General features: G+C 32.2%; 1 protein-coding gene across 1 annotated transcript; it reads right to left on the bottom strand.

The window, feature by feature from the left end:
• Nucleotides 1-7476: 7476 nt before the first annotated feature.
• LOC139510448 (threonine-rich protein-like) lies at nt 7477-20887 on the bottom strand. The gene is made up of 5 exons (XM_071297031.1): nt 20845-20887; nt 10922-10965; nt 10188-10252; nt 8409-8548; nt 7477-7820 (listed from the first exon to the last, which is right to left on the bottom strand). Exons 1-5 carry the CDS (start codon nt 20885-20887, stop codon nt 7477-7479), a joined length of 636 nt encoding a protein of 211 aa, XP_071153132.1.
• Nucleotides 20888-21540: the final 653 nt, after the last annotated feature.

Below are 21540 nucleotides of genomic sequence, written 5' to 3'. Positions count from 1 at the left end.
GTCGTCTTTAATCGATGTCCAATATCAGTAAATAATAAATTACTGGATTTAATTGTTTACACTCATACATGTTCATATTTTGTAGGGTTCAAACATTTATACATACTTTCCATATATAGATTTTTGTCAACCCGATTAGGTTACATGCATATTAAAGTTTATCTTGATAAAAAGTTAACCGAATCGATCTATATAGTAGTGTGTCATTCCTATTCATGTTAATAAATGACATGCATGTAAGTGTATGTCAAGGAGAAAGCAACATAATAACAAAGAATACCAAACGACATCTAGAGAGTATTTTTTAATCTCCAACAATAGCCAAATAAAACAGAACAGCCAATTGTTTTTTTTTAGTACTCAGTGAGATATTTTTCAACAAATTTCTGAGTTTTACACTTGGAGTGAATAATATACGTAAGAAATTGGCAGTATGTGTTATGTTGTGCTGTTACACAACTGTTCTCATATTAGCAAGAAATTGGCATTATGTTTTATGTTGTGCTGTTACACAACTGTTCTCATATTCGCAAGAAATTGGCAGTATGTTTTATATTGTGCTGTTACACAACTGTTCTCATATTCGGAAGAAATTGGCAGTATGTTTTATATTGTGCTGTTACACAACTGTTTTCATATACGGAAGAAATTGGCATTATGTTTTATGTTGTGCTGTTACACAACTGTTTTCATATTCGACAGAAATTGGCAGTATGTTTTATATTGTGCTGTTACACAACTGTTTTCATATACGTAAGAAATTGGCAGTATGTTTTATATTGTGCTGTTTCACAACTGTTCTCATATTCGCAAGAAATTGGCAGTATGTTTTATATTGTGCTGTTACACAACTGTTCTCATATACGCAAGAAATTGGCAGTATGTTTTATATTGTGCTGTTACACAACTGTTCTCATATACGCAAGAAATTGGCAGTATGTTTTATATTGTGCTGTTACACAACTGTTCTCATATACGCAAGCAATTGGCATAATGTTTTATGTTGTGTTCCTAACTGTTCTAGGTTAAGTGCTCACACACAAGTTTAATCCCGACATATTGGCCTGTAGTGCAGTGGTATTCGATGGTTTATGTCTCATATTTGTTTTTCGGATTTTTTTGGACAACCAGACCTTTAATTTTCTAATTTGAATTGCTTACATTATTCATGTCATACCACATCTCCTTATTTTTATGTAATGTCTAAAATTAAAAAAATGATTTTTTTATTTGGTTTAGTATGTTATAAATTAAAAAAAAACATTTTTGTAAATAGATCCTTTTTGTCACACATAATATGTTTAAAGGTCTAAAAGTTTCAGCTGCTGTAAGTTCTGGTCAATGTTGTATTCTGTGTCCAAAATGGACGTTGGTTAGGGAAGCTAAAAACTGGACGTCGATAAGGGAAGCCAACAAATGGACGTCGATTAGATAGGCATACAATTGGCCGTCGATTTGGAAGGATATTTTATTGTGACGTCAGATTCGGACGTCGATTAGAGACCGGACGTCGATCTGAGTATTACATATATATCACACAACCCAATTACCTTAAGATATCGGCAACAGTCCTTTTGCGCCAATAACTGTTTTTCAGGGGTATCATTTGCGCCAAATGTATCAATTGCGACAATATTCGTAACTCATTTGCGCCAATTTACCTGTACACATATCTATCATAAATATTATATAATGATTAACATTTGTTCTTATTTTTGGCTTAAAAAGTATCATATGTTTGGAGATATTTCACCATGAAGATGAGCATCTTGAAAGAAATTACTTTAAATTCATCAGACAGTTCATGTAAAAAGAGAGAAGAAAACGTATTGCTTTGCTGAATATTTAATACAAGATTTGCAAAAAAAGAAGAAAATAGAAGATTTTGCTGATTATGTTTAAGCTACATATGTTGATGACGCAGTGCTTTGTTCCAACCATCCGTATGGGCTGAAACTCGATCTACCACAAGACGTACCAGTAATGGAGCAGAAGCATTCCACAGGAATTATCATGAACTGTTTTATGCATTTTATCCTTCAATGTTTGTCTTTTTGGACAAGGACAATAAAGTGAAGTTACAAGCTACTTGTCTACATACATTAAATTAAGAAGAACCCATGCAGCAGCAGTAAGAAGAAACTTTAAATGTTTCAGAAAAGGAAACATTTGACGTGTAAACTGCCGGTTCCAAGTCTGAATAAAGGAGGAGTGAAGTCATTTTTCTTCTAATTGGCGCAATCGTATGTTTTATTTTTGGCGCAAATGATACCATGTAATTTCAAAACAGGTGGCACAAACGTAGCATTGGAGTAAAAAAGTTGTGGCGCAAAAGGACGCATTTTTGGTGCTAACGGATCTCTCCCAAGATATCGATAGATTGAGTTATATGTCATGGTTACTGGTATTTTCCGTCACATTGTCGTCCCGACTTTCTTTCCGTGTATCTGACATTCCAAAATAAACTCATTTGTTTGCATTTGTTCTAAGTCAGGAGCCTGGTGTTAAGTAGTTGTCGTTTGCTGGTGTGGTTCTTAAAAATATAAAACAACACGTTTAATAATTTATTGCGTCCGATGCGCTTGTCTGGATTTACCTTCATCAGGAACGCTCAAAGCCAAACATTTGAAATCCGAAGATGTATAAGTACCGAAAATCGTTGAAGAGCTATATGTTAAAAATACCTAAAATAAATAGCCAAATTCATCTAAAGCCAACTTTGCCGGAGGGAGTTGAAACCTTAGTTTCATAATAATGTCAAAATTTAAAAACGGAAAATTTTAGTAAAGTTTGTTTAATCATGTCAGTACCGAAGCACTGACTACTGAGCTGATGATACCCTCGGGGACTGATAGTCCACCAGCAGAGTTATCGACCCAGTGATGTAAAAATATAAAACAACACGTTTAATAATTTATTGCGTCCGAAGTGCTTTTCTGGATTTACCTTCATCAGGAACGCTCAAAGCCAAACATTTGAAATCCGAAGATGTATAAGTACCGAAAATCGTTGAAGAGCTATATGTTAAAAATACCTAAAACAAATAGCCAAATTCATCTAAAGCCAACTTTGCCTGAGGGAGTTGAAACCTTAGTTTCATAATAATTTAAAAATTTAAAAACGGACAATTTTAGTAAAGTTTGTTTAATCATGTCAGTACCGAAGCAGTGTTTCCCATTTCTAGTTTTTATATAGATTATACCGTTGGTTTTCCTGTTTGGAATATTTTACACTTGTCATTTTGGGGTTCTTTAGCCTATAGCTTACTGTTCAGTGTGACGTTTTGAAGACCGTACTTTGACCTATAATTGTTTACTTATTTTATACACATTGTGACGCTGGCATTCATACAGCATATTCTTATTTCTATATATTAGCTTGAATGTACTGCAGTAATTTGGATGTGTAGTTTTACAGTAAAAACTAGAGCTATTTAGATGATATCCTCTCACAAAATAATACAAAGTGACGCTTCTGCTGACTGCGCCTATCCAATTTGGATTCGAGTGCCACTTGTGAGACTTTTGTAGATGAAACACGCGTCTGACGTACCAAATAATAGCCTGTTATTCTTGGTGACTTTGATTTTTTTTTAAATTAGTCTTTATTCAACTAAACTTTTAATGGCGTATATAATTTTAAAACAAATGGTTTTTTCATTCCTGCATACATTCATCAAAGTTATATCTAAAATAGTTATTGGAGTGTTTAAGTATAAGAAGATATGATATAAATGCAGACGAGACAAATATATTTCTTTGGTTATTTCAATAATTGGCTGATAAAACAAATGTTGTACCTGCCTAAATTATTTAAACAGGTTAAGATATCAGAAAGACAAGTAGAAAACATATATAAAAAGGATAACAAAAACAATGAATAAAAAATGCCTTTAATAGTTACCTGAAAATCAGAAGAAACATTAACAAGTATATGTGGATAAGATACATTAATTTTAAAATCTTAAATGTATCAATGACACATTTGAAACCCTAAAAGCGTTTAATCTAAACGTGTTGTTTATTTTTCAAATGATCTATCAATAACTTATTTTTCTTATATAAACGCTAATCATTCATTATTTGTTGTTCCAAGTCTGAAGATTTGCTACGCCAGTGCTGAGGGTAAACTCACAATTTATCGAATATCAACATGAAACATTTAAGCCAGAAAAAAAGTAAAGGTGCAGTTGATCAACTTTGTGTCATTCGGTGTAGTAAGATTATCATCATCTATTGAAGCAGATGATGTACATAATATACAAATAAGGAGGGATGGCATGATGGATAGAACTTAATTTTTAACAAACTGAAACGAGTTTATAATTCGATGTCTTTATGCCTTTCGAGTTGTAAATGTTTTGTGGGAAAAGTAGAGCAGACACTTTCATTTACCATAATAAAAATGCAACTAACAATGGCTGAATCAAATAGATAAATGTTTTTGAATAACCATGTCAATATGTTTTTGTACAAGCTATGACATTAAACTGAGACCAGTCAGTATAATTTAGAGACTTTAAATTTTTTTATCGACTATATGCATAACAGATGAACCAATGAAAGTGATGATTACATCAATGCAACGGTCCAATGACCTTAAACGATAGGGGAGCGGCATGATAAATTCAACATAACAGAAGTTTTAATGACAGGTGTCAATCACTCAATTGCAAAGAACCCAGAAAAATGCCGAATATATTACACAGAGAATCAGATGATGAAGGATTTCCTAAATTCAATAAACTACAATAACCCCTTCAGCATGTTCAGGATGTATAGAAAAAACAACCATTGATTTCGGACCGTCATATAAACATTAATATTTTTGCTCTATACAACAAGGTTCTACTTTTGGGTTTTATTGGATGGAAGTGATAAAAAAGAACACCACTTCCACATCTATGGCAAGTAAATTGAAAAGTCAACAAAACAAAACAAACTCGTGAACAATTAATCTAATCTTTACTTATAGTTTGGTATTTCGACGAGATTATGCTTTATCTCAGACTTTTACACTAAAGCCTTTTGAATGATGTATACTGATCGATATTTTACGCTGTGAAAGATTATTTATTTGTTATTTGCAATTGTCTATGGACTAGATTTTAGTAACTGCAAGCATCTTTAGATGTTTGTTTTGTTCTAAAAAGTAAAATTACCGAGGAAAATTCAAAACGGAAAGTCCCTTATCAAATGGCAAAATCAAAAGCTCAAACACATCAAACGAATGGATAACAACTGTCATATTCCTGACTTGGTACATAGTGGTCTGAACATGTTTTTATAGCGTTTAACCTCTCACTTGTATGACAGTCGCAATAAATTCTATTCTATTGACAACGATGCGTGAAAAAAACCCCAGTCATTATGTCTGAAAATGTCAGAATTAGGGGTACAGCAGTCAACATTGTGTTATAATCTTAATCACAAAACCCAAAAAACAAATATTTAACAAAGAAGCTAAAAAAACATATATAAAATTTAACAACCTCATTCATAGCTTTCTTATTATCGTCACACAATTGTCCCAGTTTAGGGGAGGGTAGAGCACTCGTTAACAGGTTTAATCTCATTTTTTTCATGAACCTGTTGCAGGTTAGTTGTTTGAAATTCCATGGTTGTTGTTTTCTATTTACCAATTTAATTTCATATTGCTATCGTTCATTGTCGTGTACATATATTAGACTGCTGTTATTTTCGTTTGACTTTGAATTGTATCATATTTTGTTATACCTTTACAACCATTTAAATGCTGACTATCAGTAATTAGTTATGCACTATTCTCATTGTTGATTGCCGTACGGGTTATCTTCGGCATTTGGTCTATGCTAGAAAGTTGTCTCATTTGCAATCACAAATCTCCATATTTTGATATCAGCAGTAAGTTTCATTCAAAGTAAAGTTGAAGATAGAAATTTGCCAGAAATCTACTGGCAAATTTTTCTGTACAAATACTAATTTCTATATTCAAATGGTCGATGTATCAATTGGATTATGTACTTTATTTTTATTAAATACATATCCTACTCCTGAAGCAGATAATGAATCAATATAAACAGAACCCTGCAGTATACACTGACATCTTCACTTTTGATTTTGAATGTCGTTCATACTTATTACTTAATAAATACATTATAATCTTCCAATTTTGTTTTCAAAACTGTAGTTTATGAGCGACCTTGAATCATTTTCAATTAGTTTATATACGTTACATATATGACAGGACTGACTTTTAGTTTGAATTGAAGCGACCAGTTGTGAAAACTATTAATTGAGAGTTCTTACCCTTTCTTACAAAATATGAATTAGAGGACAACCAGAACCAAAACAACCAAGACAAAACCCATGTTTATGTTCGAGGTACGTTTTGAAATCAAATACAATTGCTGTTTTAACATAAAGGTACAATGTGCACATATGATTCTGGATTTACCTTCATCAAGAAATCTCTGTTAAATTTTCGGAAACAGATACATTGAACATATCTATTCTGATAAAATATTGAAAAAGATTACCATTGAAATCTCAAAACAAACACATTAAGCTGTGATCCTGTTAAAAATAATTTGAATAATCATGTTCTTGAAATAAATAACACCATAAATGTATCCTACTTCTCCATATATGCATTATTCAAAATAAAACGACATTACAAATAACACTGATTTAAAACGAAAGTAAAACTTTATATATGTTCATAGCAGTGATTAAATGACGGATCCATCTAATCCACAATATATGAACATGAAAATAAAAACAAGCTTAAAATGTTAAATGACAACAATAAATATTTTAAGAAAATAGGTAAGTCAAACAAGAAGTAACATATTTAGTTTGATTGTTCAATTCTTTTTTTTATCCAGAAAGGTCGTTAAATCAGCAAAAAGTACAAATAATAAAACTCCACCAATGACAAAAATTCCAGTATATCCCATGATTCTAGAAGATAGCCGGCCGTCATAAGCAGATGTGTGTTGTCGGATGTAAGCGTTCGTCGAGCGTTTATCTATTTTAAAATTCCAATTTCCCCCCGGCATATTAGTTTGATTAGAGAGCAAATGACAACTGCATATTTGGGTGCTGTTTACGAAAAAGATTCCAAGCATTGTGAACTCTTCTGGTATATAATCTGTATTTGGTTTAAATGAGGTTTTTTGCTTGGTTGTGGTAATTATTGGTAGTACTTGCGGTTCTGGTGAGGTTGTTGGGTTAGTTTTAGATGATACAGTAGTTGCTGCTGATTCGGATACTGAATATGTAAATGACGTGAACAATTGTTTTTTCGTTGATTCCGAAGTGGTTTCCATAACTGTTGTATCGGGTGTACTTGCCACATTTGTAGTTTGTGCATCAGTTGTGCCTGCCACAGTTGTAGTTTGCGCATCAGTTGTGCCTGCCACAGTTGTAGTTTGTGCATCAGTTGTGCTTGACACAGTTGTAGTTTGTGCATCAGTTGTGCCTGCCACAGTTGTAGTTAGTGCATTAGTTGTGGTTGAACAGTGGAGGTTTGTGCATCAGTTGTGCATGCCAAAGTTGTAGTTTGTGCATCAGTTGTGATTGCCACAGTTGTAGTTTGTGCATCAGTTGTAGTTTGCGCATCAGTTGTACTTGACACAGTTGTAGTTTGTGCATCTGTTGTACTTGCCACAGTTGTAGTTTGTGCATCAGTTGTACTTGACACAGTAGTAGTTTGTGCATCAGTTGTACTTGACACAGTTGTAGTTTGTGCATCTGTTGTACTTGGCACAGTTGTAGTTTGTGCATCAGTTGTACTTGACACAGTTGTAGTTTGTGCATCAGTTATAATAGATGATGACACTATCAAATATAATGTATTTAAGGTTTAAATTTGACATTTTGTCAAGAGTATCAAAATTTCAAAAATAGACTTTCAATGAAAATTTGATGAAAATTAACTCTGAAATGGAGGATTGCCTCTCCTGATTCAATGCAATAATGAATGATCTATGTATAATCAGAAATATATCATATACTATCATATTATTTTATTATGGAAAAGGATTAGAATAGGCGTTGCCTTTTGTCAATTCCCTTTATTTAAATGTACGTTTGACAATCAAGCAGGATTACACACATACAAAACAAGAGTTGATAAAAAAAAACCCAAAAAAACCGAGAAACTCATTTTTCTTACATATTTTTCGATTACTATTTCTGCATAATTATGTTTGTTCAGCAAAATCTCGTTTTGAGATATATGCATAGAAATTATTTTCATTCTGATTTATCTATAGGAATAACCAAGTCGATAGAATTTGTACAACTTACAAGTTTGACATATTATGGCATACTGGTTGTAACATCAATGCGTCATCTACACCCAGCTAGTAGTTGATACATATTGAAGGCGAACACAGTTTTGATCATAGGATAAGGTAGAAAAACATCCAGCATTTGATTCTTCCATGTAGTTTGGTTCACCAGAGTTCCAGTTTGTAAACGAACCTAAAACTTTATTATTCACCCATGAAAAATGAGAAGTTGGTGGTTTGTGCCATTCTAATCCTATCCAGACACGTTCTAAACTGTTTATGAAAAAAAATATTATAGTATCAAAGCATACGTACAATGAAAATCTTGAATCCTGTTATCAATATCATATATTCGATTACTTCAAAAGTCATAGAACGTTATACTTTATAATATGGAAAGTGAAATTAAACAAAATTAGTTATAAATGTTTTCAGATGACTTATTGTATCACAAATATTTCAATCATATCCGTACTTTTGGTATATAAAGAAAAATACTTCCTTTCCTGTACAAAGAAAACTCTATCTGAAAAGGAACTAAAAGCGATGTATTAACTATTAAAAGAGGGACGAAAGATACTAGAGCGACAGTCAATCTCAAAGATCGAAAATAAACTGACAACGCCATGGCTAAAAAATAAAAAGACAAAAAGAAAAATAATAGTACACAAGACACAATATAGAAAACTAAAGACCAAGCAACACGATCCCCACCCATAATTGGGGTGATCTTAGGTTCTCCGGAAGGGTAAGCAGACCCTGTTCCATATTTGGCACCCGTCGTGTTGCTCATGTTATTACAAACCCGGTAATACACATATCCTCAGTGATTGATATAATCTTGCATCCAGTTCATGTTAAGTTATGCGCATAGAAAACTCTAGAGGAAAGAACCGAATACAAGATAATAATATTAACGTTTCAGAAACCAAAATGTGGACTACCATGCACAATGCAATAAAGAAGAGCTCACTGGATATAGTGCACAGTTGGTTTTTTTTTCAGTTATAAAACTACTCTGGAGCTCATAAAATGAAGCATTATAATCAACATTATTGTCATCCGAGATATATAATCTTATTTTTACCATTGTAATGAAAAAGCAAACACAAACATGCCAATACACTTGCCCTAATTGACCTTTCCCTTGAAAATCGATAAAGCAAAGGTTTGTTTTGTCAACATGATCCCATGGTAATGCTCATATTTTCTAATGTTGTCTCGTGCTGATCAACCTAAAATGCATACATGTAATACCAATATTGAAATATAAATATAAAAACATATCCACAGTTTGGTACTTATGAGTGGGAGAGGGGGAACCTCATCAGCCCAAACAGCCAATATGTATTGCCTGACCAAACATAGCCCTTAAACCAACCACCACTTGGATATTGAAAGAATGAGGATGTATCACATGTACTTCCGCCAAATATATCAACCAATGAGGTTATACACATATCCTCAGTGATTGATATAATCTTGTATCCAGTTCATGTTAAGTTATGCGCATAGAAAACTCTATAGTCCATACAGCATATTTGCAGGCCAATCTCAAAATACACCACTAGCAAGGCTTTCCCTTAAGGAATAGTATTCCCAATACTCAAAACAAATTCAACACTTTTATTTAATATTATTCCTGTTAAAATTACTTTAAAACACTTCTAAACATTTAAAGATGCATGTAAACAGTTCTTTAAAAATCGTTCATAATTCAATAAATTCTCATGAATTTGACCACATACGGACTTTTAAAAGTTGAGTTAAGGTAATGAACTCATATCAAAATGAACATTGTCATTTTTCTAATAACATCTTCAGCATGTGGAAAGCTTGTAAGCAAAGGGACTTAACCTCCAAGTGTAAACTATGCTGGCTTGTCTCTTTCTTTACTGTTGTTGAATCAAACACACTCTTTACTTCATAATCAGGAACATTGACAATTGTATTTCCAATCGATTCTTCACATGTGTGCTGAAAATATATTAACCAATAACAAATTGTTTATTTTTACTAAAGACAGCATTAGTCACACTGTGAAAAGGAAAAATCCCTTTGCCTACAATCCACGTGGAAAACCATTAGGGATCAGTGTCCCTCGAACTGTAGACAAAGAAATTTAAATAAAAAAAAAAAAAAAATCAACCATACATAAAATTTAAGTATACATTTGTATTAGTATACAAAATCATTCAACATTATATTTATTTATTAATTTAGATAAAACAAAACAAAACAAAAATATTGCAACCATTATTTAATTTCCCATGACAAAAAGATTTTTGTGACAGATTTCAACACATCAATGAAATTAAATGCACATCCAATAGAAAACATCATGAAATTACGGAAAAATTATTAGCATTACTTTTCAATAGGTTCATTTGAACATAAAGCTGCTTCCATCACAGATTTTTTTTAGTACCGTGCCATATTGGCATCGTCTGCCTTTCTCAACACAGACATACATAATTTAGTGTAGTATCATTATTTTCCCCATTCATTATTTTCCTATTTTTCAGAAATCAAAACATTACTTCAATTGCAATTTGTTCTCACCATATTCTGATTAGAAAAAATCCTTTCCCTTTAAAAAGGTTGTTCGAACTCATTGACATGAATCATCGTGCAATGTCATATTACTTCTCCTTCATTCGTCACCCTGTCAAAGCTGTAGGTAACACCATCTGAAAACAACAACATTCTATTCAATTCTATGTACAATCAAACAGACCGATGAACGCGGACCTCGACGAAGACACCTTATAATTCAATACCGGTCTCACTAATTAGCGACAACAAGAATTTTAGCGACAACAAGCGTCAACAAGCGACAAGAAGCGACAACAAGAATTATTTTAGCGACAACAAGCGACAAGAAACTATTTAGCGACAAGAAAACATTTTTGTTTAATTAAAATTAATTATTGCAATTAATATTAAAAGAATATGCAATAGAAAATAATTTTAGCGACAAGAAAGTTAAAATTGATAGAAACAAATGAAACATTATTTACATAATATTTTATCATCTATAATGAATAACAGCCAGTATTACGTTTAATTATTGTATTATGAGATTACTTTTCCTTGTGTTTTAGAACATATTATTTATCTTATAATTTGTTTTTTAAAACTCCTTTCGTGCAATATGTATTAAGTTCGCAAAATGAATTACTTGTGCATCATTGTCCTGAAAATATTGACACAAATTGTGAAATACAAAGAACTGAAATCAAACAAGAGGAAAAGAAAATTGAAATGTGAATGTTTTCATCTTTTTATTTGTTTATTGCCTCATTAAACGATATTTATCATGTTTATGCATATCGATTGAAGATGAAAGGAAATTAATGACAATCTTGAGTTTTCAACAGGTGTTCACTATTTACAATGATTGTATATTCTGGCGCGTGTAATTGTATAGTCTGACGCGTGTACAAAGTTGAAGGTGTTAATTGGATGTTATTGTAGCAATAAAACAGGGGACACGCGACTCGTTAATCTCATGTGATGTTCCACATTGTGTGTACTGTTATTTCCTTAGGGTGAAGCCACATCTAAAACACATAAAAACAGATACATACATTATCTTATACATATTCTTTATATTTAAAAATAAAAAAAGAAGCTCAATCACTTTCTTTTTCACAAATGTTAAATTTCTTCATCTACCAATATACTAATATAAACTTCACAATCTCTTTCTTTCTCACAAATGTTTCATTTCTTCTTCTATCTATATATTAAAACATTTTAATTAGACATATCTGCTCGTATATTTAAAAAAACCATTAAATACAAATTTCTTTATATCTAATAAAAAAAAATGTTTTCTTGTCGCTAAATAGTCTTCTTGTCGCTTGTTGTCGCTAAAATAATTTTTGTTGTCGCTTCTTGTCGCTTGTTGACGCTTGTTGTCGCTAATTAGTGAGACCCTTCAATACACATCACTCCGATAAAAAAACATGAATATCAAGTGACTTGTCACACTAAATTATTCCACTTTCTCAATAATTCTATTCTTTTCTAACAAAGTCTTTAAATAGCATTTCTATCAGTATGTACGATGTAAAAATAAATGAAAAGTCCACAACACAGTCAAAAGTAACAAAAGAAACTATTTACCCTATAAACAATTTATTATTCTCCTTTCAACTACAATTTTCCAAAATGGCCAGAGCCCCCCACTTCCACATATATTTTATATAGCTATAGCACTTTGCCCTGCGTTTAACCGGCGCACGACATAACAAATATCTGACCACCTGGGTTGATAACAACTACCTAAGGTTTAAATCCCAAAACAGTTTGCCACCAAGGTCAAACATTACCATCTAGTTCTATCAAGAAGCCGCCAAGGCGAATATAAATGACCACCAAGGTCTTGACGCCCCCAAGGCTAGTATTTTTAATTCATTGTTGCCATCAAGGCAAATGTAAAAAATCATAAAAATGACCACCTAGGTCTATTGCCACCAAGTCATATAAAAATGACCACCTAGGTCTATTGCCACCAAGGCATATATAAATGACCACCTAGGTATTTTGCCACCAAGGCATACATAAATGACCATCAAGGTCTTAAAGCCACCAAGGCTATATTGCCACCAAGGCAAATGTAAGTAAAAGTTAAAGAATATAGTTACTTTGCCGACAACACGTGGAGCACGAAAGAATGAGGATGTATCACATGTACTTTCGCCAAAGATATCAACCAATGAGGTTAATATCTAATTTGATAGGTCACATTCGTGGTGAAAAGGGAAGTGGATTGTAGTTAAGACTTAAGGAACATATCAAGGATATCATCTGTGAAACGGTTATTCCATTAAGGCGAACCAACAAGAAATGGAAAGGTCACAATTCGGAAGCTGAAATCATCTCTATACAATTGAGTTTTATAAAGGTGTAATACGACCATTGATTTCCCCCTATTAGTCTTTGTTAAATTTGTGCTTTTCAAACAATTTTGAATAATTTAAAGATATAGTTGGCATGAGTAAAGTTTTATCCTGTCCAGTACTATAGAATTTTTTTCACATAATGTTAAGAAGATTATCATCACTGGAAGTTAATCAATTAAATCTTCACTTTTCTGTGTTCAAGATTCAGTAACCATGTCACCTCAAGTTTCCAAAAAATTTGATAGAAACACCAAATAAAAAATAATGGTGCTTTGAAACACTCAAGTCTATGACACAGATATTTTTTACTGCAATGAAATGTAGGTTTAATTTCCTACAACTGTGATATTCAAGGGAATATTTTTTGTCGACCCTTTTTCGCATGTAACCGGATGTGACGTACTATGATTTTGTGGTATTACACCTAAAAAAACTCTGACAGAATTTTGTATGTATATCAAATAAGTAAACTGTTTATTATCTTTTGTTTAATTTATATGGAACTATTTTTTTTCTGTACCGATCTTTACTTCGTCAAAATTTGTATCTGGTACCATAAGAAATAATCAGGTGCCTATATATTGTTACTATTCTCATTTTCCCGTCGAGCGATGATTGTAAATAGCCATATTCTAACGATGCAAAAGCATTCAGTTCTTCAGATGTATCGATTTAATTACAAGATTATTTATATAAAAAATTCGTAGATTTATAATAACCCTCCTCCTATTTCAGGCGCCAGTAAGTTGATGACCTCCTTATGCATGTCGATGTCCGTGATGATTGCTAAATCCGAACTCCTTTTCAAACACTCATCACGACCTTCTTGGAATGTAAACGATCCTGGGACAAATGTGTAGCTATTACAGGAAGTATAATCTTGAAAAGAAAGTATGACTGTATTACTATTGACACATAATCGATAATGTATTGAAACTGTGAAACCACTACGTAACTGAGTAATAGATTGCATTTATCAACACAAATTACACCCTTTAAAGGGCCAATAGTATATACATATGATCACCATTCCCGTAGTCAGCACTTCTGTGCTGACATGAATTATCATTGATATGGTCATATTTATAAATTAACTGTTTACAAAAATTTTAAAATTTTTGAAATACTATGGCTTTTCTACCTCAGGAATGGATTACCTTTAATAGCTTTTGGAAATAAAACTTTTAGGAATTTGGTCCTCAATGCTCTTCAACTTCGTACTTTTTTGGCCTTTTATTTTTTTTTTTATTCGAGCGTCACTGATGAGTCGTAAATATCTAGCACTTATAAAAGATTTTTTTTTTTTATATCAAAAAGGATAAAAAAAAGTTGTTATATCTATTACAATTCAATGAAAAAACCCCAAACTCTGTTATGATGTTTATGAAATTCAGTGGTTCTCATTAAAAAAATATATAAATTTAACAAGGTTTAGCTGGAACATACAATGATTTAAGTAGAGTATTCTCAAATTTCAATAACTTTACTAAATGATATATACATTAATCAATTAAATATAATCAAAAGTAAAATCACAAAAATACTGAATTCACATGGCAAAATCAAATGACAAAACACATCAAAAACGAATGGACAAGAACTATCACATTCCGGACTTGGTACAGGCATTTTCAAAAGTAGAAAATGGTGGATTAAACCTGGTTTAATAGCGCTAAACCTCTCAATGTGATAACAGTATCATCAGACTCCGTTATATTTACAATGATGCGTGAACTAAACAGACATGATAAATAAAAAATAGTCAAAATATGGGTACAGCAGTCAACATCGTGTAACAATTTTAAAAGGAACAATTTAACAGCACACCAACACATCTATCTACAAACACATTCATTTATTCGCGCGTCTGACGTCAGAAAATTTTATACGTCACATATATTTGTTGTTCAATGTAAATACAAACAATTTTAAAATTTCACACAGGCAATGTTAGCATACAGGGTTAAAACAATCAAAAGTATGCAAGAATTAATTTCAGAAATAGACCGAGATTTAAAATAGTCCAAAAGTTCTATAGAATTTATAAGAATCCACAAATAGTTCATTCCCCTTCGCGATTATATGATTTTGACGTTTGTGGTTCAACGTATAATCTAATTCATAATAGAAATATATCATAATGACATATTTTAGGACAATATCATACTGACGGGATCTTATAAAGTGCAGAGTCACTTTATAAGAACCAAAGAAACACAAAAAGTCGCATATACAAAACACACCAGCAAAAAATGAAAGATAATACAAACACATTGACGGGATGTTTAAGTACCGAGCCACGTTAAATGGATATCTCATTAAACAATCCAACAGTAAAAGTAATATTAATAATAGAACAAAAGTATGTTAATGCGTGTGGAGTGCACAATTTTCCCCTTTGGAATCAATAGTCTTCTGTCAGCTGTGCAAAGGAGTAAGTCCGGTAAGGACCGATTTTGGCCTCAAATTTCAGGTTCATCTGACGAAAGATTTTGACCACTTTTTAAACACTTAAGTGTCTATTTTATTTGAATTAATTAGTTTATGTGAAAGAATTTAACAGATTAAGTCATTAAAAACGATCCGATTCAAGCTCAAATATGAAAAATCTACCTAATATGCCAAAAAATGTCACTTTTCAGATGGTTTTGGTAAAAATGAAAGTGGCCGCATCCGTGTTCATCCTCAACCTTTATATATGTTATGTATTATCATAAAATACAACTTACATTTCAATATTAATGATGAACACGAATGTGGCCACTTTCGTTTTACACGAAAACCGTCTAAAATTTAACTAAAATGCTAGAATTATGAGGATTTTAGTAATTTAGCATGACTAAATGGTGCTAATACCGGATATATGTGCATTGTATTGTCAAAAACAGCCCATATTTATGTAACAGAAGCATTCTACTGTCCAATAAATAACTAAAGGTTTACATTTTAACAATTTTGTTAAACTGCTATATTTTGGGGCCAAAAGGGGTCTTACTGAACCTACTCCTTTAAAAATACGGAGAGTCGAATTTTGATCGACAACAAGTGACATATATTTCAAGTACGAAATAAAATGAACAGTTATTCATAAGATTACACGAATAATACCACGAATAAATACTTCAACTAGAATAGGAGAGCATATAACCCGATGTTCATAATTCTTCTGGCAACCGACCACGTATGTACCAATGCAAGAGTTGTTTTAAATAATTTTGTCACGTGCCGATATCATGACCCCTCCCTCCATCAGAATTAATGTACATTTCAACCAAATGTTGATTTGAATTATTTATACTGTGTTCAGCTAAAAGGACACCCAAAACGAATACGTAAAATGTCTCCAGGAAGGAAGATATACAAAATAAGTCGGTTGAAATGAAGTGCGGATTGGACTGCTTTTAGTAAAAAAGGTAAATTGGATATATAGCAAATCATAATAAGAAAAATTCTTTTAAAAAGGTTCCGCTGAACCCTGTGTCTCACCTGAGTTGCTATTGCCAGTTTAAAGTATAATGATTACTGTTAAAAATTTACTCTATTTATGAGGTATTATCGTAACAGTGTTGACTATCCCAATATTGCGATGACAGATATAGGTAAAATCTTTACAATAATTTTTCTCAAATGTAGCATGTTTTTGACAATAGTTACTCAGCTGCAAGATTTTCTATACCATTACATCATATTTGAATCGTAACGGTGCACTGGAATTGTCTAAGTGCTTTGAAAATTGCCGTTGAAAAATTCGGGATTTTAAGGTTCATGTGGACCCTATGGCTAAAATGGCCGTATTTTCACCTCAAAATTTACTCTGAGTACAGACAAACCTGTGCATCTGTAAAAAATTTCAGGCATAGCATGCCCTAGATAAATAAATTTCAAATATGTTTTATGTTTTAGAAAAATAAAAACTCACAAGGATTTTTCTGTGCACTTTTTTTCATTCCTCCAGAAGGTGCCAAAATAAACTAAGTTGGGAAACAGGTTTGAGAACTTCCCCACAGGTAATTATTGAACTTGTAGCATATTAATCTATTGCAATAAAAAATCATAATATCTAATAAAATTTGTAGATTTAGCTAACAAAGTCCTTATATTTGTATAAAGTAACATTCGTTTATAGTGGAAAATTGTTTTAACGTTGAATAAGCTACAATTAAAATTTGCTTGCTTGTCCCTCTCTGTGATTACCATTATATTACGCTGGTTCATTTCCCAATCAATCTGTCACCAAGGGAAGATAATTTAATCGAATTTCGTTCATAGTCTTTTTCAAAAATGATGAACGGTTCTTTATATTGGTATGTAATCATTTTAAACGTTTCAAATTTATGAAATTATATTCGTACATCAATGTTTTTGATACACCAATAACAAAAAGTGAAATATATTGAATTGATACATTTTGTAATTATTCAAAATTATATCAGAAACCTAAACTTAATTATAAAATAATGAACCTGTTAAGGGGGGAGAATACTCGCATAACTTTTTCGAATTGGCACATAATACAACGAAATGTCACTCTTGCATACAAATGGCACATTAATATAATTAATTATCTGCGAAATCGTCCCCCACCTTCAATGATGATTCTAAATTATAAATATAACCAAAAGTTGTTAATCTATAGATAGTTAAGACTAATGAAAGCTAACCCAATGTAAAAATATTTCTTTGCAATTTTTTAAAACTTCCTCAGAAAAATACTCGAGCCACTTGAATTTCATAGCTCAAAATTAACGTTTTTACACAATATTTGAATAAAGTAGTTGAAGATTATTCGCTTTTCAAAGTGTAAGACGCAATAAAAATCGTATGCTTGCACCATCCTACCGAAATACGGATTTAATTAAGTCCTGAACATTTCGACATTTCTTCGTATATTTTGAACAAAACCGGTTTTAACCAAATCACAAGTACGTGTTAAGATCCGACTAAATACCTATTTTCCTATATGGTCAAGTAAAGTTGCTAATTGAAGTGAGCTGTTTTGTTTGACATGGACATGAGATGGACAATAGATACCTGACAATAATTGATTATTTAAACTGTGTACCTGAGTGGACCATATCAAGGTAAACTCAACTGTTTGTTAATTTTATCATCTTCTGCAGGGACGAAAAAAAGTGTACGGTAAAATCCAGTTAAGTTATGAATTTTCTAAATCATACAATGCATTTGAATTCTATTTGTCTAGGGCATGCTATGCCTTAAAACTTTTCCAAATGCACAGATTTGCCTGTACTCAGAGTAAATTTTGAGGTGAAAATACGGCCATTTTAGCCATAGGGTCCATATGAACCATAATCGTAACTCAATGGTATTTTTCTTCTTTGATAATCGTAATTTTTTCATCGGATAATAGTAACTGAAACATAATAAATGTGTCTTTCAGCATTTCAATGGTATTTTGTGTGTTAAAAATGCAAATGTCCAGTTGAAAGATGACATTAATGCATATAGAAATAGACGAAGAAACTTACAGGTTAATATCTAGGACAAATTTACTTATATATCTCTATTTATAACTGACAACAATATGCATAAACTTTTAATTTTAACATAAAATGAAGCAGCTGTCGAGTCAGTTATTGTGGTAAGTAGATATGCGGGGTATCCACAGATGCGTCTAGCAACATATGCTATTAATATACACAGACAAGTGAAAATATTCATAAAACATTTTCAGACTTCAAATTGGTACATTGTGAAATAAGACCTCATCTTTACATGAAAATTAAACATTATGTACAGCATAAAAAATATGAACTAAACTGAAAGTAACGTAAAAAAATAACATTTTACGTTTACGTTTCAAAACCAATTGTCTCTTAGAGTAAATTTCACTGAATATCTTTTTACTTAAACTGTCCAATGTTTGACTAATGTAGGGATCAACTTGATAAAAGCAATCAACAACCAGTATTTGTATTTTATCGTAGGACGATAACTCTGTGAAGCAGAGGCCGGGAAAGTAAAACTTAGATATTCATTTATATCAGTAATGTATTTATTACGGATTGAGGAGAAGCCAGAACACTCTAATAGTAAATGTTCAATAGACTCGTCAGATTTTACCTTAGTCATAAACACATTTGGTAAGTGGTACTCTCGCTAAGATTCATCTTATACAAGACTTTGTTCGTATTAACAATTTTAGTCTTGCAGACTTGAAGTCCAGCAAGTTCGTCAGGTATGGTTGCCTTCCTTGTGCAAAATTAAATTTCGAGAAAATATCTAGACTGCTTTTATCATTTATTACTTGATATTGCCTTCTCCGGACAAACCTTCCAAGAAACTGTTTAAATATATAAGAGTTGAAATTCGTGTTATAAAAGTGATCCAGACCAACCATATTGAATAGATTGATCATATATTGTGGATAGTCCCATCCCCTTTGTAGCTTAAAGGACTCGAGCTCTTCAAATACAATTCGCCATAATTTACTTGAGTCAAGTCCTCGAATCTTAGCAAAATAAGACATCCTTTGTCTATCAAGAAAATTGTTGATTGGCTCCCATCCCAAATCTAGGAAAAAAGCAGTTTTTGGAATATGCATCTTAGTATTAAAAATCAGTTTCGCGGTTTTGTATTGCCATGTTACAAGTATATGTTGACTAGAAGCGGATGACGGTAGCCATACGGCACATCCGTGTGCTAGGGAAGGTCGGATGACCGAGTTCCAGAGAGCATCCCATAAAGATATGCGATTAAAAGATCCATGTTCATTAAGTAGCTCAGTCATATAATTCAGTTTGCTCTCGAAGGTATCTTTTAGGAAATTATTGATATGGTAAGCAAAATTCAAAGAGCGGGTAAAATAAAATCCCAAATATTTATATTCATTAGTCTCGTCCAAATGCTCATTTCCTAGGTACCATTTCTTAGTTTTATCTAAGCGTTTACCTACTATCAAAATTTTAGATATGTTTGGGTTAAACTTTAAATTCCATAAAACACATTCCAGTTACGATTATCTTTTCATTTTTTAATACCATAATTACGATTATCTTTTTTCCGAGTTACGACTGTCATCCCGATTTTTTCAACGGCAATTTTCAAAGCGCTTAGACAATTCCAGTGCACCGTTACGATTCAAATACGATGTAATGGTATAGAAAACCTTGCAGCTGAGTAACTATTGATAAAAAAAATGCTACATTTGAGAAAAGTGACTGTAAAGATATAACCTATATCTGCCGTAGCCATATTGGGATAGTCGTAATTCCAGTTATGATTATCTCTTTAATACCAATGACTTATGTTGGTAATAATACTGAATCAATTACATTTAACATGTATGTCATCGGATATCGATAACAATGATTTTACGCTCACTCAGTCTGTCAGAGGCCTTCTAGTGGTGATTTAAATAGAGTTCATGCATGTTCACAAGAAGAACAAAAGAATGTTTAAGTATTCAACATTAAAATCAACACACACTCAGTTCAACTTACGATAAATTTTTGAGCAAAGTGCCCAAATTTATGCGCAAGTCCGGTAATTGTCTACCAAAACTCATCAGTGACGATCGAACAAAAAAAAAAGACCTAACATTCCGAAAGGTTATCTATTCCTCCGAGAGAAAATCCTTACTTTTTCAAAAATTCAGTAATGTAAACAGTTAATTTATAAAAGAGGGGCGAAAGATACCTGAAGGGTAAGCAGATCCTACTCCACATGTGACATCCGTCATATTGCTCATGTTATTACACAACCGGTGAATAGTACAGTTCGGCAGGTCACATTCATGAAAAGGGAACAGGATTCTAGTTACGACATAACTAACATATCTGATATCATTTGTGTGAAATGGATATTCCATAACGGTCAACCAACCCTTGACGGCGTCCGTAAAATTTACACCAAGGGATGATTCCAACTTCCCCTCTAGGAACTCTTGGTTTAATAGCTTCCTTATGAGCAGCAAAATCTATTATTGAAATTATGATAGGTAATACATGCCCGGGAATATCGTACAAATTGGAAAATATATGCTCCGTATGCAGGCGCTGCTGGAATGTTGCTACATAGAAATTGAAAGTTTACATTTGGGAAGCTGAAACCATCTCTTTTATCGAAAAGTTTTGTTTTCAACCGACCCTCATCGTCAATTTCTAGATGTTACAGTAGTCAAGATATGACTGTATCTGTTGTATCCTTTATTTCTAGTTCGATGGTCATCTCTTTTGTCGTAAAGATATGAAAATATAAAATGTATATATGGCATATCAAATGTTATTTACTAACACTCAGTTTTTTCTTAATAAAATATGGAAATAGAAAAACAATGCTTTAACATTTTGCTCTTGATACTAGATATATTAATCAATAAGTTTTATTCTCTTT

Source organism: Mytilus edulis, chromosome 2 (assembly GCF_963676685.1).
Source record: "Mytilus edulis chromosome 2, xbMytEdul2.2, whole genome shotgun sequence".
Taxonomy (NCBI): Eukaryota; Metazoa; Mollusca; class Bivalvia; order Mytilida; family Mytilidae; genus Mytilus; species Mytilus edulis.
The sequence above is the reverse complement of the archived record's forward strand: the minus strand, read 5'-3'. Positions and strand labels throughout refer to the sequence as shown.

Bases quoted from the DNA above. Each gene is read 5' to 3' on its own strand.
- LOC139510448 (XM_071297031.1), bottom strand. From the start codon at position 20,887: ATGACGGATGTCACATGTGGAGTAGGATCTGCTTACCCTTCAG. The intron at 8,549-10,187 runs GTTTGATTCAAC...TTTCATAAACAG, and splicing joins GATTATGAAGTAAAGAGTGT to TTTAGAACGTGTCTGGATAG. The intron at 7,821-8,408 runs GTTTTTCTACCT...TATATTTGATAG, and splicing joins GGAAGAATCAAATGCTGGAT to TGTCATCATCTATTATAACT.